This window comes from Microtus pennsylvanicus, chromosome 4 (assembly GCF_037038515.1).
Source record: "Microtus pennsylvanicus isolate mMicPen1 chromosome 4, mMicPen1.hap1, whole genome shotgun sequence".
In the NCBI taxonomy this organism is placed as follows: domain Eukaryota; kingdom Metazoa; phylum Chordata; class Mammalia; order Rodentia; family Cricetidae; genus Microtus; species Microtus pennsylvanicus.
In genome coordinates this window covers 114,789,640-114,813,489 of record NC_134582.1, presented here as the reverse complement: position 1 = coordinate 114,813,489, position 23,850 = coordinate 114,789,640, and the positions used below count along the sequence as shown (strand labels likewise).

General features: G+C 39.6%; 1 protein-coding gene across 1 annotated transcript in view; it reads right to left on the bottom strand.

Annotated features, from left to right (window-relative positions):
- Ryr2 (ryanodine receptor 2) overlaps nucleotides 1-23,850 on the bottom strand; it is a 566,260-nt gene that overhangs the window by 56,578 nt on the left and 485,832 nt on the right. The window contains exons 80-85 of the mRNA XM_075970222.1: nucleotides 23,678-23,731; nucleotides 22,454-22,477; nucleotides 11,051-11,150; nucleotides 9,497-9,576; nucleotides 7,377-7,453; nucleotides 6,565-6,638 (exon numbers count right to left, since the gene is read on the bottom strand). Of these exons, the coding sequence (XP_075826337.1) occupies nucleotides 6,565-6,638; nucleotides 7,377-7,453; nucleotides 9,497-9,576; nucleotides 11,051-11,150; nucleotides 22,454-22,477; nucleotides 23,678-23,731 (409 nt within the window). The remainder of the gene's footprint in view (nucleotides 1-6,564; nucleotides 6,639-7,376; nucleotides 7,454-9,496; nucleotides 9,577-11,050; nucleotides 11,151-22,453; nucleotides 22,478-23,677; nucleotides 23,732-23,850) is intronic.

Sequence of the window (23,850 nt, the reverse complement as noted above, 5' to 3'; positions counted from 1 at the left end):
CTTTGATCCCCCCCACTTTGCAATAGAGACGAACAAACTCGCCATCTTCTCATTTTGTGCTTGAGCAATTGAATTGGCTTAAACCCATAAACATGCTTTGAAACTTGCAAAACAGAAAAGGAACGTGTTCCTTGGTTTGTGCCAACATAACACAGCTAGAGTCGTTTTGGAAGAGGGAGTCACAGTTGAAAAACTTGCTCCACAAGACTGGCCTATGGCAAGCCTGCGGTATATTTTCTCGACAGATGATTGGCGAGGGTGGGTCCAGGCAACTGGAAGAAGTATGCTACCCAGGAGCAAGTGGTTCTGGGAACTATAAGAAAGCAGGTTGAGTAAGTAGTCGGGAGATAATCCAGTATGCAGCATTCTTCCATGCCTGTGTTTCAGTTCCTACCTCTAGGTTCCTGTCTTCAGTTCTTGCTGTTTTCCCAGTGAAAGAGTGTGCTGTAAGAGTTGTAAGCGTATATAAATAAGCCCTTTCCTCTCCAGCTTGTTTCACAACGCTTAATCACAGCCATAAAAACCTAAGTCAAGGAAAAAATGTAAAGCTTGGAAGAAATGAAGCCATGAAGTCTAGGTCTAACGGCCTAGACTTTTAAACCAGTGTATTTAAGCAGGCTGTATCCATAACAACGTGTTAATTTCCAGAGTGTATTTAAATAGGCTGTATCTATAACAACGCATAATTTTTATAGAACACATCCACTAAAACTGAGTTAGTGAGAAACTGTGTATGCAAGATGTTCTTATTTCAGAGGCCAAGACAATTAAAAAAAAAGACAGCAGACTGACTGAGCATTTTGTTACTCAAGTGGATTAAAATAGCTGCAGGCGATTTCCAAACTTTGGGAGACTGCTTTTCTTATGGCCAGCACTTTGGCATCTCAGCGGTCACTTTTCTCTCTGCGATTCCTGCTGTCCTTCATTATTTTCATTCATCAACATTCTAGCTGACCGCTTCCTTTTAGACAGGGATCACCTTCATCCAAGGTGTGACCTCAAAGCCCAAAAGCACCAGCCCACTGAGAATGCTCTCCAGATAAACAGTTGTATTCCTTTAATAATGAAAAGTCTACTCTGAAGACATCCCTGCAATCTGTCCTTAGACATGCCTCAGGGCTCTCTGACAGTCATGAAGGAATGAATGGTGGCCACTGTCTTTGGAGGACCTGTGGTCTGTTTATTACAACAGTCTTCCTGAGAAATCTGTGTGCTTTGAATGTCAAGGCAACCTTCTAGATACATTCTTCTGCCAGGGATGTTATGACCTTCATCCCATTTGGGTCATCTAGCACTGCCCACAGCGGCCACTAATTTAAGGATATGCTACAGTGCCAGAAAGAAACAGACATTTCTCGACAGAGCAAAGAAGAGCTACAGGGTTTCCCTTTGTAAACTGAAGTTCATAGAGAAGGCAGATCTCCATGTTCGACATTCTGCAAGGGTAAATGACAGATCTGATCGGAACTTCTGTGATCTGTGGAGAGCTGAGATGGTTCACATTCCGAACCAAACTATCTAGGGCTATTTCAGCCCCATAAATATCTAGTTAAGGGTGCCTAACGTCCCTAAGATTATTAGATAAATCCTTTGTAATATACAAATAGGCCCCTGGCATCCAACCATAGGCAAGGCCTACAGAAGAGACTTCCTCACCTTCTGTAACCCACCACTTGATGTTGCCATCAAAGTATTTAAAATATTTTTATTTAAAACTTCATTTGTTCTGTTACTAAAGAAAAAAATAAACAAAAACAAAAACAAAAAACTTCTTGAAACTGTTAACCATACTGAGATATGGTCTCTCATACTTGGCTCCAGAATAAACTCTCTCATATTCCTTTTGAGGTATGACTTTGGTTTACATCAACATCATTAACTCTCTTTCTACTGTCTACACTGATCAAGTAATCTCTTCAATCTGACCAAGTGATTCACAGTTTTCACTTTCATTCTGTATGTTAAAGTTTCATGTGCTGCCCCTTCTACATGGAGTCCCTGGCTTCCTTCTGCTTAAAGACTCCCATGTCAGGCCAAATGTCATCCTATTATGACAAGTCATGACCCCAAGTGGAGGCATTTCCAGTAAGTTCACTCATACAAAAGACTGTTCTGAAGTTTTATGCTTGTAAATCTCTGCATAACATGGGATTCTCAAAATCATCTCCTCCCGTGCCTAGGCACCAGCCAACACATCTCAGATTCCACTGAGTGCTTCAAAGGTTCAAAAGAAAACTTATTTTCCATGAACCAACATCAAAGTCTTTCCTAAAAGCAAGGGGGCAGAATAAAATACAAAGGACACCAAGACTCACTTTGGAGTGGAATTTGAACGTCTTGGAGGAAAGAAAGCTAGTGCATGATGAAGCAATTAAAAAAAAACCACTTTAATAAAAGCTAAGGTAGCCAATCCTACCAAATTAATAGATTCCGTTCTGTTTAATAAACTAAAAGTTAATCTTTGTTGCTTCAACCTCATGTGAATTTGGGAGGCTCAATAAATATTGAAACTTTAGGGTGAAATATTTTTAAGTGGAGCTGATATTGGGGAGAAGAGGTGTTTTCAGTTTTATGTTTAGAAGAAATTTATTTTTAATCAAACAAATTCTATAGAATCAGAACAACCTCAAAGTTTTATCTTGTGTATGACATCCACAATGATCAAAACGATACAGGGTCTCTTCTGCTGTGTTCCAGAAGAGTTCGGAAAGAAGACAAACTACACTTTTCAGTTCCCTATGCTTTGAAAATGAAGTTAAATGGTCCCAGAAAGAACAAGCTAGAAATCCAAGGATGAGAGGAAATATGGGCATCATGTGTGTTTGTTTTTCCTGAGACAGGGTCTCACTATGTAGTCTTGGCTGTCCTGGAACTCAGAATACTGAGCAGGGCAGCCTCGAACCCCTCTTCTTCCCACGTGCTCAGATTAAAGGCCTGCACCACTATGTCCAGCTGTCCTCTTGTCGTTTTTAAGAAACTATACGAATATACAATATACAGAGAGGCAGAAAGGGCAACACTGGGTACACCATAAAGCCATCAAACACCGTTGTTAAAGGTTTTTTGGCTGTTTTCTGTTTTGTCTTTTTGTTTCTTTGCTTGTTTTGTTGGTTTGTTTTTAATTGGGAGATAGAGGTTTCTGACAAAATGGAGGACATTAAAGTAGAGAGTAGAAACAGCAGAGAAGACAGGGGCAAACTGACATGGCAAAAGCCCACAGCAAGAAAATAAGAAAGCACATCATTTCTCCAAAATCTCCATATACGAACCTGAAACTAACCCCTGATTCCTAATGGAATTCTCCTGATAAGATCGGAAATAGCACCAATAATAGCAAAATTTTCAATAAAGTAAAAGGAGAGAGAGAGAGAGAGAGAGAGAGAGAGGAAGAGAGAAAGGAAAGAAATACTTTGAAGCTTCAATAAGAAGTGCAAAAATTGGCTCGACTCCAAATCCACAAACTCACTTCATTCCATGAAGCAGCATGCCCACATTTCCACCTTGGCCTTGCAACACAGCTGTGTGATGTCCACCAAGTCAGGTCACCTTCCTGATTCATCTGTCTCATCTCCCATAACATCCAGCCTATAGCTTCCCTTACTGGAAGAGCTGTGGGTACCAAAACCTTCAATCATGTGAGTTCATGGCTTCTCTAACTGTGGTCATAGGATCACCACCAGAAACAGACATCCCTTCATTAAAACAGTGTGCCAGACTGAGAAGATAGGGTTTAGTCATTGTTTCCCCAGTGCCGAGCCTGTGTGGTGTGAGTCTTGAAAGGAAGGTGAAGAATTTTTAGAAGGATGACCAATTTTTCCTTCTCCAAAGAGGTCTGAGTTTTTCTTTACATTTATATAGCATATTTTTTTTAAGAAAACTAATGGACTGAGCACAGGGATGACAGATATACATCCAAAGTGAGTTTCTACAAGAACTCTGAAAGTAGAGCTAGAGATGTGGTACTACAATCAGAGATCAGGGACCAGTGGAGTGTTCCAATATGTTTCTTGATTCAAAAAGTCTTCTTGATATACTATGTGCCACTAAAAATAAACAACTAAATAATTGACCCCCCCTTTTCTCCTTGTTCTTGCACTGCTCTTCAGAGGCTACAAACATTGTCTCTTTGCAGAGTAAAATGGTGACACTATTTTGAGTTTCTTTTTTTAATTTAGCCCAAGGATGAAAATTAGCTTTTAAGCCAAAGGACTTTTTAAATCTGTGATATCTTCAAAGGAAGAGAAAATGACCCAGGGGGCCTCCTGCTGGAAGGCTAGTGGCAGAGGACACTTGGCTACTCAAAGGTCACTTCGGCTGATGTGTCACAGATTGCCATGCACATGGTACAGTCATAAAGCCACAGTATGTTCATGATGGACACAACACAGAGGGATGGGTACACACAATTCTGGGACTCCTTCATTCACACGACAGTCGCAAACACTGGGTGGACCCTTGAGGACCATTGTATAAATAAAAGAAACACAAGAGAGCAAATGAAAACAATGTTATTTAAATCCTGTGGACCCTTTATATCTTGAATATGAGTAATAGTTCAGCTTCAAAGAAATAAGACAAAAGAAAGGAAGACACCTGGGTTTATAAACGAAAGAAACAGGATGCACGAAAGACATCAAACAATCTACTTATCAAAACAGACAATAAAAAGGAAAAAAATGAACAAAACAGTGACTACCAAGTATGTACACATAGGTAGCCTAGGCAAAAAGCAAATAAACAAACAGCCGTCTGGTTTCCATAGTTACCACGCTCATGAGTGATGGCTGAGGAAAGGAAGGTGGAACATGACAGTTGTTGAAAGGAAAGGAAATGGAAAAGAGAAAGAAGTTGAAAGTAGGGTTTTCGTTACTATTTTAAGGAAATAGAAAAGTAATTTATTAATCCAGGTAATTTCCGTGTGATACAAAAAATAATGCAGAGACAAACACCAACCTTTTCCTGAGAGATGTGCATAACTGTCACACTCACATGGCCACTGCATGGCCTTTCTGGTTGAGAACTAAAACCCTGATCTTCTAATAATAATAAGTAGAGGGGAAGCGAAATTAACTTCAAATTCTAACCTGGGGAGTGAGACTTTGGGCAGAAGATTCATTTTCTTTTTGGTATTGTACAACTAAAAACTCCCTAGGAAACTGAGATCCTCCAGGCAGGCAGGCAAGTGCCCTGAGGTTTCTAATATCCCTTTTCTCTCACTGGGCCATAGGGCAGGAAAGTATCAAAAGTCTAGAGTGGTGCTGGTGATGGAGCCTCTTGACAGGAGGAAATGATTAAAGAACCAGGTGGCTTGAAGGTGATGGCAGGACCTATTTATGAAAACAACACAAATTAAATAACACAGAAGCCACATGGGCCTAGCAGGGTCACAGTATGTCCCCATGACAAAAGACAGGAGACAGCAAGAAAGACATGACCCTCTCCTACTGGTGAGAACAAAAATGCACAGTCACAAAAAGATTAGTTCATTCAACAATATTTCAGAATGGCCAAGTAATTCTACGGATGGCAGATGGCACAACATCTATTTTTTGAAATAAAATTAATCCAAGAAAGGATGCAATGTTCCAAAACTAATATGCCGCCTGCCACTGTGCCAAGTCTAAGTCAGACCAAGCAAACAGAAGCAGAAAAATAGGCAGGGCCACACAGACACTAAAATGTTCTTAAAATAAGAAATAAAAGAATAAAAAGAAATTGAAACAAAAAAATTGAAGGTAATTTTTCTTGATAAATATTCCTAAGATGAACAGGCACCACTGAGGCCTCCTGCTTTCAGGGCATTATTACATGGCAATCTTTCTGTTGATAGAAACATTCTTAGATGGCATGAACCTAGGAAATGTCTAAATAAAGTAGTTACAACTATTCAAATATATTAAAAAAAACTCTGATTTTTTTTTAATCAAACAAGATCGGAAGTTGAAAAGATGAGAGACGGGTAAGTGTGCCAAAGGGGAGGACATAGGGAGGGAGTGAGACTGGAGGAGACGAATGGGTGATTGTTCTAAGAGGAAGAAAATGAGCCTGCAGCTTGCTAAAATGGTCAAAGAAAATGAAATATTATCTCTCCTTGCATGTACTTTTTTTTTTTTTTTTTTGGTTTTTCGAGACAGGGTTTCTCTGTAGCTTTGATGCCCATCCCGGAACTAGCTCTTGTAGACCAGGCTGGCCTCGAACTCCCAGAGATCCACCTGCCTCTGCCTCCCGAGTGCTGGGATTAAAGGTGTGCGCCACCACCGTCCGGTTCCTTGCATGTACTTTGATTTTGCTGATAATTCTCCAGCACGGGTCTTTATCTCTTCTTGGTCTTTTAAATCTTTATGACTACCCAACTGGGAGAAAGCAAATTGACAGTGGTGTCGGGATTAATGTGGAGTATAGGTTTTAGGGGTGTGGCCCATGTGAACTTCCAAATGAGCTCTTCCGCATGCTATTTATTTAAAAACAGCTCCTTTGGCTCTCCCTCCTTGAAAATGTAGTTGCAAATGAACACATCTCAGGAAGAACAGAGTCAGGGACCCTTTTCATTGAAGTGATCAATACCTGATCCTTCCTCAGTCACCATCCCAAGTCCTTCTGCTTTGTTTTGCCTCTCAAAGGCATTCAGGTCAAGGACACTGCAATAGAAAGGAAGAAGACATTTACAGGACAAATGGGGCATTTTCTTTGTTCAGGGAGGCAAAGGCCGACACTAAAATGCCTTCAAATGTGCACTACATGGTAGCATAGACTGAAAACATTTTCCAATCTACTGCATTCCACCCTCATTTTTCTAGGGGCAGACAATGAGTGATCTATGTGAAAGTCAAGTACAAGGTTCGTGGACTTCAGCTCAGAGAGAACATTACTGTCAACAAACATGCAGAAATCCAATGTTAAGTTTCCGCAACTGGAACTGCTTGCATGGAGCTTGTGTAAGGCTTGCCAATCAAATGTTCTCTGAACGTACAGAATAGAAAACAACTACCGCAGTGAGAGAATTAAAAATCACTATGAACACAAAATGAGACACGCCCCCACTAAAGTGGCTTTCAAAGTTTCCAAAAAATACTGAACAGAATTGTCTGTTTTACCTTGTTTTCAAACAAAACTGTAAGGCTTATTTTCAAGTATGGAGACTGCACTTCATTCTCAGAGGTTCCTACTTAAGACCACAGACTCTGAAAACACTCTACTAAAGTGTCACTTAGCACATTATTAACACTCCACAAACAGGACAGGCCATTAAAAAAAACCTGCCAACTCTTTTTAAATCTTAGTTCATGAACAATTATTGTTTGTCTAATAACTACAATACCAAACAAATACTTTGACTCGCAGTCACTGGGTAAAGCAAGACTAACATACACCCTCACCTGCAAGACTGCATGAGACCTGCCAGGCTCTGGAAGAAGCCTACATCCTTCTTTTCCTTCAGGTAGTCCAGCATCTTCTACAGAAACACAGAAAACACATGGCTGCTGAACACAAATACGCTGTTAGCTTTTAAAACAACAAAAAAAAAATAAAACCAGAACAAAACCCATAACACAGAGACCCATAACTTGTTGAAGTCCTGAGACTATGTGACTTTTGGACACTTAGCCTCCAGTGAGACATCTCTATCATCCCATCAAGGAACATCACAAAAGAAGGGACAAAAGAATGCAAGAGCTGTGGGAAAGGGTGGAGTATTATGGGATACTATCTGCTGGATACGATGTGGTCATGCATTCAAGCTTCTAGCAGCTGTGATTACTTGCATAAGCCCTGCACAGACGTGGAACACACAACATTCCATCATGGAGGAGGCTAGGGGCCCATCCTTCTGTAAGGGTCATTAGGTCTTTAGGTGGCTGGAGGAGGGAAAGTCATTTTCTCCAGCAGTGCAGCCACTGGCAAGTTGCCTGTGCTCCTGTGAGTAACCCTTCACCCATATTCCTGTGAGTAATTAAATCCTAATTGAAATCACTGAGACATCAAAAGAAAAAGACAAGACAGCAGAAGGGGAACTCGCTGGGTAAAGGAAGAGGAGCAATGGGATAGGAGGAGAGCAAGGGAGGGTAACAGGGTAGAATATGATGTGTGTGTGTGTATACACATGTCATAATGAAACCTACCATTATGTATAAATATTATGTGCTGGTAAAGCTTATATAATCAAGTTATGTTTTCTATTCTCAAAGGTGTAAAAGAAGCCCATGCACACAAACATTACTATTGCTCTTTCCCGTGACATAAGGATAACCATTGGGAGTAAGATTGATGCACCCTGGCAAGTGTGGCTGTAACTGAACAAGAGCAACTATGAGCACCATGTTGGGAGAATGATATTGGTAATTCCTTCCTGCCACTGCTTAAGTATTTAGTCATTCAGGCTTCTAGCACACATAAATCTGAAGATTCGTGTGGATACTGCACAGGTTTCCAGGCTTGGTTGGTCCTATAAGCAGCATCGGTGATAGAGAGCTGAGGATCCTCGTGCTGATATGGTAGACTCTGAGCTTTTACCATCTCAGTCGCAGAACTGAAGTAGAGCAGGAAGCAGTGACCCATTCAGTGATTCTTCTCCATTGTCAGAAGGGTGTTCAGGGTCCAGAATCAGTATTTTGGCTAATTATGAATTCAAAATATGCTAAAGCAATGGCTAGGTCCGTCTTGTCAATTGCTTGTTACTCAGCATCACCAAAACGCTATCCCTGATGAGGTCATTACATTTCAGGGGTTTCAAATCAAAAGTATAGATCATACATGATGGTTTCATTTTGAATTTTTCAACTTTATGATGCTACAATAGGAATCCATAGAATGCATACCTTGAATTTGATATTTATTTTTTTCCTAGCATGGCTATGTGCAGTCTCACACAAAGTTAGGGGCCACCAGAGAACTATGGTTCTGGCTTCAAGGGACTGGGACCAACTAGTGGGCAAATAACTCAGCCTTTATCTAACTCCTACTGTGTTGTGGAGCTATGCCATCTCATAGGACTGGGGTAGTTAACATGGTTTCAACCTGTAAGGATTTTATCAAACAAAAGCCCACTTCTAGTCGGGAAGCATCTGTATATATGAGAAAACAGGCACACTCAAGGTTTAGGGGAAGGTACTGTTTGCTACATAAAAGTCGAGGGGACTGTGTGGAGGAAAGGAAGACTGTCAGTGGGAATGGGAGAGGGGACAAGAGGGGCCAGTGAGAGGGAAAACGCTGTTGTAGAATATGAGGTATTTGAATAAAAATGTCAGTATGAAGTTTAGCACTTCATACAAGGGATATGTGCTAATGAAAAAAATATTTCCGAGTCAGGGGTTTCACTGTGTAGCTCTGGTTGTCCTAGTACTTGCTTTGTAGACCAGACTGGCCTTGAACTCACAGATATCTGCCTGCTTCTTCCTCCTGAATGCTGGGATTAAAGGCCTGCATTACTACCACCCAGCCTGATGATGAAATTTTAATGCAAATTGCATTGCACAGTTTGCTTGATGATGTCAGTTACCTGCTGTACCGTGGAGTTCCCACCATTTAAAATAGCAATGCCAAGTTTCAAAGTAGCAGCCACCATTGGTCCAGTGTCTCCTTAAAAATATAGAAACAATAGAATTCCTATCATTTCTCTCATGATGTTGACTTATGCTACCTCAACAAACAAACAGACATATAAAAAAAACCCACGACATTGTTTTAAAGTCCTTATTACCCCATATAAGTCTCTGTTATGAAAAGAGGGCCATCTGATGTATGTACCAGAAAGCAGGGATGCAATAAAACCACAACAACCTTCCACACCTAGCATTTTTAGTACATTCTGTGTAATGTATTCAAGAACAGAAACTACATGGAGATATAGGAAAGAATGAAAAGAGAAGTTGACTCTGAAATACTAAGATTAGAATTACTAAATTTCAAAGTTTAGCTAGAAATATATATAATCTATATTAAGATTGTAAATGAGTATGAGCTACTTAAAGCTCCCCTAAATGAAAATGTCTTGGCCTCTTTCAAAAGTACTACATTTTAACTTTTGCCATTAAGCATATTTTCAGTTTTAAGTTAATTGGATAATGACAAAAAACTAGTTGTCTATTATTGGTTGTATTTTATCTTTATATAATTCACCTCTACTTGGGGCAACAGGGTTTAATAACACACACATGACTTAAAAAACCCAGCCTTTTCCAGCGTTTTCACATTTCCTTCTCTGTTTGAGTACATGTAACACTAAAAGCGTTTTGCTCACATCCATTACTGCATTCAGTCCTCCCTCCTCATTTACTAGTTAGCCTTGTCTCCTCTCTACACGTTACACTGTGAGCACACACACATTTCTTTATATATAAAATACACACTAAAATCTATAAGATTGGCTGGATGCTGTATAAGAGGGAGCATGTTGGTTTTTTCTAAGATCGTACGATCTCACTTAACAGCTTACACTCTAAGCTCTGCACGCTCATGCGCCGTGAAAAAAGATTTGAAACTGATTAACTCCACTATGGATTATTTTATATTTTGATAGTAGGTAAGTGCATAAAATATATCTGGTACTGAAAGTATAAAAGTGGGAAGCTCCATACTTCTCTTCCAAGTGGATATTATAACTATACAGAAGTTCATTCATTGAGTTGTATATTGTATCTGGTTAATTTTATTCTGTAATCTAATTTTGCAACTTCTTAGTAATATTTAGAACATTTAAAAATGTTTTCACAAAGATGTTACTAACGTGGGGAAATAATCTTGAAATGACTGGTTAATGAAGTGGACAATCTTTTAGTTTTAAAAGATTCATTTAAAATGTCTAGATATTTATACCAAAATTCAGTAGATTATGGCTCAAGGACCAAGTATAGCCTCTATCTGCAATATAAATAAAGTTTTCTTAGAACACAGACTTTGTGTTTGGTACAGCATTTAGAAAATGTAGTCTCCATCTGGTGGGCAGGAATGAACCTCACTCTTCCTGGCTGAGTGGTGCTCCTTAGAGGACATGAATAAACCGCATCTTTGCTGGTGCTGAATGGCGCCCCTGGGGGACAGAAGCAAACCTTACCTTTGCTGGCACTGATGGTCTGAAGTACCATCTCTGCTGCCCCACGGTCATGCAGTCTGGCTTGCTGGTAGAGAAGTTTCTGCTTCTCCATTTCTTTTTCCTGAACACAAATCCCAACCATTTATGTAGTAGCTATCAGACATCACAGCAGCTCTCTACAGACCACATTTCTAGGTATCTCTTCATGTATGGGCTCTATGACAACATTATGGACCATTTCAACACCAACGTTATCAAACAGATAGGCACATATTCAACTCATGGTTTTGTTTTATTTGTTTTTTCCCTTGATATTTTTTCCAGATATACTTTTAATATTGGTTTATCAGGATGCATTTTTTTCTCAATTTTAATTGGTTGATCAGTCCAAAGCCTGTTTCACGCTTCATCTTTGAAACTTGCACGTTCCGATTGATACATCTGTGCACAGAGTTGGTCATGGATTTTTGGCAATCTCCTATATCATGGCCATAACTTGATACTGCTCAGCAAATGGCTCGAGTTGCAAGTTACCAGTGAATCACAGAAAAACAAAAACAAAAAGAACATTAACTTAGACGTCTTGAGGTTTAAGCAAAATTGAAAGCTGATATGGATAAAAAAGGTAGGCTTCAACTGAGTTGTGGATTTATGACACAGATCACCCCGACTGCCCCCCAAAGAATAAGAGAAGCAATGTGCCTTTATATTTTGTATTCTCAGGAGGTAACAAAAAGAGACTGCATGGTGCCGCTAGAGCAATGACTGGCGTTTGTTCTTTTCCACTTAAGCTACCACTGCGAACATAAAGAAGGAGATCAAAAGGAAAATATAAAGGCACAGCAAGTTCAAGGCTGGTATGATCATTCACTTGAGCAATCCAGTTCGCTGGAGAATTGAGACGGAACTAAGCAGTATAAGTTGCAGAAGGCAAGTTGCATAGAGCCCTGTGACAGCGCGTCCATCAAATGGCGTGGTAGAGAAGCTTAGTCAATGGGACATGAAACGCTCAATTAGTATCATGTCCGTTAACACAACGGCCAAAAACATACGTGACCTAGGGCAGTAGGCGCCGCAGCAGTAGCCAGGATGACAACGGTGCGGCCGTCAACTTTCCATCCAAAGTACGGAAAATAGACATTGAAAGATGGAAGAGGTTTAAAAAATGAAGGCTTGCTCATTACAGAGTATGAGAAATAAAGTGAACTAAAAGGAGGGGGGCAAGGGAGAAATGGGCTCAAACAAATGAAAAAAAAAAGAAAGAGAAAGAAAAGAAACCTTCAAATCAAAAGCAACCAACACAGACATTTATGCTGTTACCAGAGAGTTCTCGCCGAGGCTGGCAAATTTGTTTCTTAAATCTTTGATAATATCGTGCTGCAAAAACAAAATTGATCAGGTGTTTTTGTTGGTTTTTTTCCATACTTTAGTTAAGAGCTCCTGTGATAATTTTTTTTCTTAAATTATGTGATAGGCCTAAATGGAAGCAGAGAAAGAAAAATAAAGGAGGCCGCTGAGCTTCGTCTGTAGCCATGCTAACGCCTAAAAGGGTTGCCTTCATGTTTAAACCTCTTCCTGAGAAATCAAAAACGGAACAGAAACGAAACCACACAGACACACAAAAACCATACTGTCATTACAAACACGGGCTTGAAAAAACAGAAAAAAAAAACGAAAAAGACCCTTTTGTCTGCTCTTCAGTCGTGGTTTAAAACTCGTGATCAATGTTTGCTTCTTCCTGTTGGACCCAAGAATCTTCTACTGCCCATCTGTCCACCTGGCACCACCTTCCGGAAGTCCAACCAACTCCACCTCCAAAGAGACTCTCGGAAGACAGTGGCAAGAAACAATCCCTCTGCGGAACTGTCCCCTACCATCATCACTAGCCAAACAGGTCAGGGAAAAAACCATCCTTCTACCAAAAATACAAAGACAACCCTCAGAAGGCCAGGAAAAGAGAGGAAAGACAGTGAGACAAGAACCAACAAAAATAAAAACAACCATGTGCTGCCCACGCTCCCAGAGTGGGTAGACTGACTCAGAGGCCTGCTCTGACACCTTGCGGAAAAGTCAAGCTCCCTCTGTGTTCTTTATCATGGAAATCACACTGGAATCTCAAGCTCAGGGAAACCAAGGTAGTTGACAAGACAGCAAGTCACCTTCTTTTAAAAACATACCCCTTAGACAAAGAACATTCTCATTTTTCATATCTGACAACTAAATTTCAACACTAATAAATATTTCTGGGCAATAATAATAATAAAAACACTGGGCAACTGAGAAATACTGACAAAGAAGCAAAACAAGCACATAAACAAAACCAACCATCACCAACAACAAACAAAAGCCATTCTGCTTCATGAAGAAAGGTTGCAAATTTTCTCTTGGTTCCACTGAGCTGGGGGCTCTCTTTCTCCAGGTCCATGTGGGATTATGTGTTTTTTTTCTTGGTACATTGTCCTTGAGAATTGCATCCAGTTCTATCATATTTTATCATGCCATAAAATAAACAAAATCTAGAAAACTAAGGATTACATGGGGGAAAATGATGTTTTCCCTTCAAACTGACTGCATGTGAGCTTCCTAAGCAAAGTGCAAATTTGAAAAAAATTGGTTTTATTTTTACTTTTCCTCCCTTTCCTTTCTCTCTCTTTGCTTCCTTGCACCCCCTTCTTTCTTTCTTTCTTTCTTTCTTTCTTTCTTTCTTTCTTTCTTTCTTTCTTTCTTTCTCTCTCCCTCCCTCCCTCCCTCCCTCCCTCCCTCCCTCCCTCCCTCCTTCCTTCCTTCCTTCCTTCCTTCCTTCCTTCCTTCCTTCCTTCCTCCCTTCCTTCCTGACAGTATTCTGACATATAGCAGCACAGTCTGCCCTGGAACTTGAGATCCTCCTGCCTCAACTTACAAAGGCTGTGGATTTCAGGTGTGCTCCATCATGTCCAGCATTTGAGGCAGGCTTCTGAGAACTCTCTTACTTGGGGACACAGAATCTTAGGTTCTCTACCCCTCACAGATCAGAATTACTTCCCTAAGGCTCTTACAGACACACCACTGCAATTTCATCTTTCGTCAGTCCCAGTTACAAAGGACGGAAGAACAAAAGCAGCACCAGAGCCTGCCTGCTACTTGAGACAAGACATTCTCATTGCCAAAAGTTACCCCAAATTATCAGCTTTCTGCTATTCTAACCAAACTGTGTTTTTTTCAAGATCCATTGGGGTTGATTTCAGGGACATTTCCTTCTTGTGCAATGGCAGTTCGTGACAGTGTGACTCCTCTTCTTTAAGAGACCCTCAAGCTCCCCCGCTGGTGGGAAAATAAAACCTTCTGAAGAAATAAAGACTCTCACACAGTTCTTCAATGGTTTCCCTTAGCTGAGAATTGAAATAATAATGAACTTCAACTGTTCCTTGATCCTTGTCGGGGAGAACAGCACATCTCCAAAGATGGAGAGGAGAGGGTATTTTAACCTGAAGACAGCAAGGAAAACCAGACTGCTTAAAAAGAGTTTTCTCAGTGGCCTTGATATGGGGGCAGCGGAGGCTGCTGCCTACCAATCTGCAGCCTAGAAATCCAAACAAAGAACTCAGCTGAGTTGATTGTCTTCTTCATATTTCCAGGATTCCGATAAGGTCTTCATGTATTCCTCTTTAAATAGGATGAGATAGTTGCTATAATATAAGCAAAAAGAACTTTCCAGAAACTGAATTCTTCTTGAGAAAACCTCTCTTCACTTAATAGTGTTCCAGCTGCAGATTATCCTTTGGTATCTTCTTTTTGTTTATCTGTTTGTTTGTTTGATTGATTGATTTTGGGTTTTTTGCATCTTAAAATACAAGGTGAGGTGGAATGTATCACGATTACTAACAACTGAATGGAACGATGGAAGCTAAAGATCAGTTGGACAAAGCAGGTGATGAAGACAAAAGGATTGAAGAGCAGAGAGATGCCTTGGTTTATAATGCAAACAAGCCAAAATAAATTAAAGAAAACCACCACAAGAGAGTCTTGTTCTATTCTGCAGCTCATTGTGTTGTTTTCCAGCCTTAGCTTGGCCTTTTTATAGAGCTGACTTCTGCTTTATTCAAAAACAAAAAACCACTTAGAAGAATATAGCTTTACTTAATGATACATGCTTTCCAAATTCTTAACAAAAAGTTTGTAGTGTTTATATGAGAATGGAAGCCTCTTGTAACCACAAAACAGCAAATACCTAGCATATTATACATGATATATAGGAATTTGGAAGTGTTCAAGAAAATTCGAATGAATATCAGACAGGATTAGATAGTGTGACACCAGGGTCCCATGTAGGTGTGATCATAACTTGAAATATTGCAAGTGATCCCTTCTAGTTGGAATGATTAGCGAGTATGGCACTGTGGAAACATAGTTACTTTCAGCATGAAGCCAGATGGGAATTCAACACTGCATTAATGTAAATAAATCGTAATTATCAGATGGGATATTTTAGTCCATTTGATATTCTCTACCTTTCATTCTCTTTATGCCTGAACTTTCAAACACTGCAACAATTTCACAGAATCCTACTTCTCTATGGGATGGATGCAATTTCTATGGCTCGATGGGCGCACATCTATTTAATGAAAACAAAAAAGAAAAAGTGTATGTTTTAATTCAAAGCATATTTTGCTGAAATAAAAGGTTAAGTTAAAGCCTCACTAACACAGTGGGACAAGACAAACACTGAGTCAAAAGTGATGCTCTGGCCTGTATGTCAGAAGCTCTGAGGGTAGATTTATGACACAGTGACTTCACTGCTCACTTCTTCCAATATCATTTCCACTGGGATTTGGGGGCGAATAATGTTCCCTCTTGATTCAGCAATTTTAGAACCGATTTAGAACAGATATGTTAAGCAATACAACCAACTCGGTTGAAACAGTTCCTAGCAGGTCTATCCAGTAGAATTTATTCTCCACCACAAAAAAAGATTCATTCATGGGCCGAAGAGGCAGGGTGGTGGTGGTGCTCACTTTTCATCCCAGCACTCGGGAGGCAGAGGCAGGTGTAACTCTGTGTGTTCGAGGCCAGCCTGGTCTACAGAGCGAGTTCCAGGACAGGCTCCAAAGTTACACAGAGAAACCCTGTCTTGAAAAAAAAAAACCAAAATAAAACAAAAAAACTATGGAAGAATGATTCCAGAGTCAAGACTAAAATGATAATAACTTAATGCCAACATACCTTATCTTGAGCATAAAACTGACTTAAAGCTACATTTATTTCCTACTTGCTTTTGTTTAAAATTTCTTGAATAGAGAAAGAAAATACCATACAGACTAAGTGTGACAAAAGGAGAAAATGTTGACCACTAAGAATATAAAGCCATGGTTAGATCTATGGGAAGTGTACCAAAGGGTTTAACTGAGGAGGGAAGGTACACCCTGAATGTAGAGAGCATCATCCAAAGGTGGGGGCTCAAATTGAATAACAAGAAGCAAATGAGATGAGCACCAACTTTTGCCTCTTTTGGCTTCCTGAGTGCATATGCTGCCAAGCCTGACCATTCATGACAGACTCTGCTCTTCAACTGTGAGACAAAACAAACCCTTCCTTCCACAAGTTGCTCTTGTCAGAACCATGAGAAAAAAATATGGGATGCCATATCAATTTGTGGGAAATAGGGAGTTCAAATACTTTCAGCATTGACTCATCATTTTGATTATTTTAGAGATCACAACTCTATAACTAGGATTTTCATGGTTCTCAGTTCTCAGCTATGGCTCTTAATTCTAAAACAGACTAATTCTGGACAAATGGCTGTTCTCAATACAGCTCCGAGTTCCTAACTGAGGGTATCCCTTTAGCTTTAAGAAGGAATTTTCTACAGGTTACCTTAGGGATGTACATATTCCTTCCATCCTTGCATGGAATCTATCCTCAGGTGGCACACACAACCTTAATTACCTTGACAGAATTGCTGAGGACATTTTTCCTTATATCACAACTTGTCCCCAGGGAATAGATTCCACTGTATCATTGAATTTAAACAAATTCTGTTTCTATTTAAAGAAGACTTTCTGTTTATTGATCTAATTAACAAGTATTGAAATTTCAAGTTGGCTCCTAGAAAGCTTAGAACCAATGTGCTGATAGTCACAGCACACTGGCAAGATACTGCATGGGTTTGGTTTGTGGATTGAATTTATTGCTGGAATTTTTTCCTCTGTGGTATGCAATACTTTACCTCTCTGTCTTACTGTACTACATACAGCTACATGATATGTTAAGCATCATATGATGAAATTCAATGTACATATGTATATACTAAAGCTAAGTATTAAATTTTCTATGCAATATTTTACTGTGAGATATTTTTATTCATACCAAGAGAAATTTATTTTCTCCTTAATCTTCTCTAAGTACTCAGATAAAGAATAATCAAAATTTGCTGCTGCCTTGAGCAATTGTGAAACTGTCCTCATAAATAAGAAGAACATGTATGTACAAACAGAAAACTCAGAAAAAATAGATATAACCCTCAGATTTCCAGAGCAAGGGTCTCCATTCTAAGAAGTGAGACTCAGAGCAGGCAGTGACCGGCTGAAGACCACCTAGCACCCAGGGGTGCACTCAGGTATCTGGCACTGTATAGCCAGCTCTGGGCCCACTTGGCCGTGAAAGGTCTCTCCATGAACTTCTGTGATTTTCTTTAGAGAAAGGAAAATCGATAAAATACAACAATAACACCAAATCCTTACAGAGATAGCCATATGATAGGCAGCGTTTGGAGAGCCTTATATATAGTGATTAATTTAATGCCTAAAATGCCTGTGTACAATAATACCTGTAATTTGTCCCATTTTGTAGACAGGGAAGTGGAGGCATCAGCTCACACATGTAGTTAGTGTAGTTGGGATTCAAACACAGGTGTTTCATCCAAGTGTCTATGCTCTCATTGAGTCTGTTCTTTCTTATTTACTCTACAAACTCGGTCAAGGAAAACCTTTATCCAAGATTATTTTTTAAAAGCTTAGACATGAAGTCAAATTACTAAAACAGGCCATTCTAACTTTAAGTAGATGGCCTCTACACAGGGTATAAGTGCTCCATATTCATACAGATGTGTTATACATAATATAAATGACCATGCTTCCCAGGAGCTTCCTCATATGAGGTTAGCGTCCTACATCCTCCTAAAAACTCCTCTCTCAAAACCTTGAGCTTGGTTCTGAGCCCTGAAGGCTCTAGATGTGACTGTGATTATAAAATCTGGATGCTACCACTACAAGCACACACCAAGGAAACCCCTGCATGACAGAGACAGTCAGGTTTCAGTGCTGGGCTCTGGACAACCTAGGGCTAATATGGCTTCCTGGTGGTTGGCTGGAAGAACCAGTAAATACCAGGAGGCATAGAAAAATAAACTGCTCTTACCAAAGAAACATTGAAAATACTCATCGTTTTTCCCATCCTGCAGGAGCCACTGACCCATCTGCACATAGCCTCTTTGGAGCATCCCACCACTAGACAGCAATGGTACTGTTCAGTCGCTATGGTTACTTCTTGTATTTCTTTTCTTCCCTCTATCATTTCTCATTTTCTCTAACTCTTACTTCCCTGGACCTGTGATACTCCCAAACCAAATGACATGTTAGCACACAAGCTTGTGCTTTTTGTTCACTAGGAAACTCAGGCTAGCAACACAATGTATGGGATCACCAGGTTGATAAATGACATTGGCAGACTGCATCATTGTTCCATCAAACTCCTCAGCCCTTGGTCATCTAGGGTTCATTAGTGATGCTTTAGTCTGTATTCCAGAAGTGTGAGACTTCCATGGTAAGAGTCCAAGATTTCTAATCTTCTTGATAAAGGAATTGCTAGATCGACATTTTAAAACCATAATTCTGTGTCTAACTCTTAGGTTCTTACGGCTAAATAAACCTACTCAGGGTTCAAATTATGTAGTTACTTGGGGAAGAATATCTTATATCCAATTTAGTTTTTCAAAACTAAGAAAACATGGAGTTCTTCAAAATTAGGTCTTCATTGGGTCCTAGCATATGTTATGCTATCATTGGGAAATGCTATCTATTATCCCATTCGACAGTTTGACTCTCAACTGATTCCTCCATCCTTTGTGTCATGTTTTTAACCATGATAAGAGTACTGGTATGGACACGGCATCACAAAAGGCATATCTTTAGCTACTTCTGACGTACATCCAGCGAAAAGCACACAAAACTTCTAAACCCTTACCAGAATGCCAGCTCAGCCACAGGGAATTTTAATAGTAAGACTCAAAAAATTGTACTGAATCTAAAGTGCAAAAAAAAAATCAGACCTCAGAGATATTTGATTATATTTGAATTGGAACTCAGGAAGGAATAGAAGGGGGTGGAACCTACTTGGAACATGAGAAAAGCAGCCAGAAGAAATGTCCGTGTTCTACCCTCCTCAGTTACCACTCCGCCCTCACCAACTCAGATTTCCTGTGGGTTATGAAACTGTATTTCCACAGAACGGTGCTCAGTGAATCATCTTTTCAAATGAAGACTTTATTTAATCATGAGCACATGATGGATCTGCTCGTGGAGAACAGAAGAGGGGGCTCAGATACTCAGGGGCTGAAGCTACAAGTGGTCGTGAACTGCCCTATGTGCATGGCTGGGAACCTAACTGGGGTCCTCTGCGGTATGAGGAGCAGTATGCTCTCTTAACCAGTGAGTGCTGGCTCTCAAGCCCACATTATCTTAAAGTCATATCACCAGCCATCTGAATAATGTTTCCATGCAGTGTGGTAAATCTGAAAAGGTCAATAAAGCATTCAGCTATAACAGTTGACTTGCTGAGTACCTGAAACAATACTTTCTCCCTTTTTAATTAATGCTGGCCACTTTCTGACATTTAATTGTCTTTTTTATTATTTTAATATTGAAGTACTTACAGATCTAAAAAAGAATAATTAAGGTTTCTACTATTGTGGTATTAAGTGGGCAAAGCCAACAGTTTTGTATTATATTACAGAAGAAGCGGGAAACTGGTAAGTTAAACTTGATTGTTAAATCAGATTAGCTTCAGCAGGACCACACCAATAAAACACACAGGTGATGCACAGAGAAGAAAACTAGTTGGCACTTTGGTCCCCATTTGCTATTTTCTGTGATTTTTTAAAATTTTTCTTGTATTAGCCACTGGGAAATTTTATTTTTTCTCTTTTTTAAAGATTTATTTATTTATTATGTATACAATGCCTGCTTGCATGAATGCCTGCAGGCCAGAAGAGGGCACCAGATCTCATTACAAATGGTTGTGAGCCACCATGTGGTTGTTGGGAATTGAACTCAGGACCTCTGGAAGAGCAGCCAGTGCTTTAACCTCTGAGCCATCTCTCCAACCCGGGAAATTTTCTTATAATACCACATTTCTTAAGGCATAGCTATACTCTTTTTGATGCCTTTGCTAACTATGTCACAAAGAACTTGAGTAGAAACTATGTTCAGTTTTAACAAGCCACCAGGGACTGGGATAAAATTCCAATCCCACATACTTTTTGCTCTTTCCAAGCTTATGTAACATAATTTATTCTATGAGTTATTGAAACTGCCAAATAATACTTCAGTCATTTTGACTTACAAGAAAAATTCCACAAATTAGATTACACAGAAATTCTGTCAACCAACTGGGCATCTCCACATAAACAATCTGATGGATCACTAAATGGATAAGGAAAGTAATCAGTCATTTGTGTGTTTAAACTTTCGCCCATTTTTGTAGCCTCACACAGCCAACCTCAGAGTAAATGGTTTTCATAGGTGAAGAATTACATACAACCTATTTTTAAACTCTGAGAAAATGTAATAGCACTTACGCATATAGCATGCATTTTTCAAAGAGCAGCATGTTACTGAAGTAGGCATAAATCTCCCAAATCACACAGAAACCATAAAACTACCAGTATGGAAGTGAAAATCCCCAAACATGGGTTACTATTTTACTTATGAATGCACAGCAACTTCTGTCTAGGGCTGGGCTGGTCAAAGCTGCTGGTCCACTTCTCCTACTTGGGGATTAACAATCAGGTTCCACTGTCAGATGAACTTGACCATCCCTCTAGCACTGAAGGCATCCTTCCTTTCCCTCTGCCCCAGCTCTGTGCTGTGGCTGATTCTTTTCCCTGTCTTGACCCACATCCTACACTCTGAACACCACATCTGTCAGGCTAGCCCTTCCCAGGACCAACCCCAAATCCTCTAGCTTTGAACTTGGAAATCTATTTCATTTTTTTTAGATTTCCCTAAAACTGTATTTGGTCCTCCAAATAATTTGTTTGACTAGATACTCCTCATCCTGCTCCATCCTATCCACTCCTCCTGCTGCAGCTATCAGTGGACTCTCAGTCATGAAACCTGTGTTACCCAGAAAACCAAGTGTTTGGGTAACGTTCGAAGGTTCCCTCATATTTCTATCATTTAACAATTCAGAGGCGCTCTACCTAAAGTGAAAATCAAAATGTAAGAAGTTATTATTGGAGTCACTGCTATCTCTTATGGAATTTTACTTTGTTTTTAAGTGTGATGTCCATTATATGCCATGCACTATGTTGTCTATGAGACTAGAGCTGATATTTTCATCCACTTGGATTTTTAGAATTACAATGATCCTGATGTGTAATAGGAACAATATATTCCAGTCAGCTAAAGCATTGCAATTTGTTTCTTGTAAATAGAGGCTTCATACCAGTCACACACACAAAAAAAAAATAAAATAAAAAATAAAGCCATTAAGAGCATTGCTTCCCCGGGATATTTATGATCAACTTTCCTATAAAAATGTCCTCAAGGAAATAAAATTCAAACTTCACAGAAAACATACAAAGTAAAAACATCCTGCAATTCTAGGTCAAAATGTCTCCTATTTGCAGAATTTCCAGATGAAATATTTATAATGCCAAGAGGCAGAAAGAGTCATCTAGAGTCCTTTTCTTTTAATGAAGTGCCAAAAATCAATGTTAAAATTATGATACCTATACCCAGGTACCAATTAAAGGACCAACAAAAAAAAAAAAGAAAAGAAACCGCCAACCTCACTAACTTCGCCAGTAATACCGCTGACCATGTCTGCTTTATATAAGGAAACAGATATCATAAATGTTCAAAGTGATGAGGCCCAGGCCCTTTCTGTACAGGAGAGTCTCCAGTTATAAGTTTATCCACTAGATGGCCAAACTCATCCAGCACCGTATGTAGCTCAGAGTTAGCACAGAGGACACAATTTCAAATCACGAGTCATTTAAATGGCAAGAAGAATAAACCAAGGGAGGGCTACTAAGCACTACAAACTCTCAGAATGATTCTGAAGATCTTTTCTTACAAAAGAGTCCAAGACTTTGGGTCCAATACAGGTAAATGCCACAAGCAACTGAAACTCAGACCCAGACAGATACACACATACACATGTCTTTACCTTGCTGCGTTGGGATCCTGTGACCTTAAGGAAGGATGAGGACAAGAAGCAAAATAGCAATGAACAGCTGCTCTGGAGACAACGGATAATCCGCAAAGGAAAACAGTGTCATTTGCTGCTCAGGGCTGTTCTACGTTACCTGCCCCTTACAGCAAGGGTGGACTTAAGACTAGAACTCGCTTATTTTAGCAAGGATTGTATAGGAAATTAAACGTAGGGCATTTTGCTCAGCCAGCAATAGTCATGGGTCATTTTCAAATTAGGTTGCTCTTTTGTTTAGTTGTTTGCTTTTAATACACTGACATCAATGCTGCAGAGATGGCCACAATGATTATTTCTGGAAGTGTCATGGAATAGTCTAAGTTCATTCCTTGGTTTTATATGTTGCGTTTCCACCGTGAATTAAGGACTCATTGCTGGCTACTCATATTTTTCCAGACTTCTAGCTCAAAGTCCATATATATATAACTAATAGGAAAAACCTACTCTCCATTTTCTTCTACTTTATTTCTCTTTCTTAAAAAGATACAGTAAATCAGAAATTGGTAGATAACAACAGCTAGCTAGTCTCCTAAGGAAGCAAAAGTACACTATAAGCAAAGTGGGGAATGAAATGAACTTCCTTTAATGTTAAGTAACATTAAGCAGTAGTTCAAACAATAGGCAGTATTTAAAGGTTGAGAATGATTGAGAAAATAATCATGAAATGGAATCTATCCTAGAAACGATGCGGCCTCTACTTCATGCAAGCAAACTGCACCATGGCAACCACTTACATATGTGTACCGAATGAGTGACCTAATTGGGCAGAAGTCAGGAGGAGGCCAATTGATTCAGGAATGACAATATCCAAAACCAATGGAATCATTGAAAACTTGATGCCATGTTGCTCTTCAATAGGTATTTTCCTCATGTGTCTATTGGCAATTACAGACCACAGCATCCCTGAGATGCGAGTAATTTGAAGTGGTCTTATCTCTGTGGGCTGCCAGGTGCACTCATTCTGGACATATGGGCTTCACTGTAGTATTCAACTGCTCTGTGCTCCTTGCTCTTATCTTAGCAAACATTAGGACTCAGGTCTGTCCATCCAGCTCTGACATGCAGTTCCTAGATACAATAAGCTGCAATAAGCCATGAAGCAAGAAACATAAAAGTCCGTTATAAGCCATGAAACAATGTCTCCAAATGGAGAAAAGGCAATTCTAGAAAGATCCATCTTACTTCAAAGCTCTTCACTTCTTCTTCACCGTCATCGTCTTCCTCATCGTGACAACTCTGATTTGAGAGAGAAAAAAAGTAGAGGAGACTATGATGAGGGAGAAAAATGCAAGATGTTTGTTTCACAGAAACTCCAAGTGATGTGTGTCAATGTTTCTCGAAATATTGAAGCACTA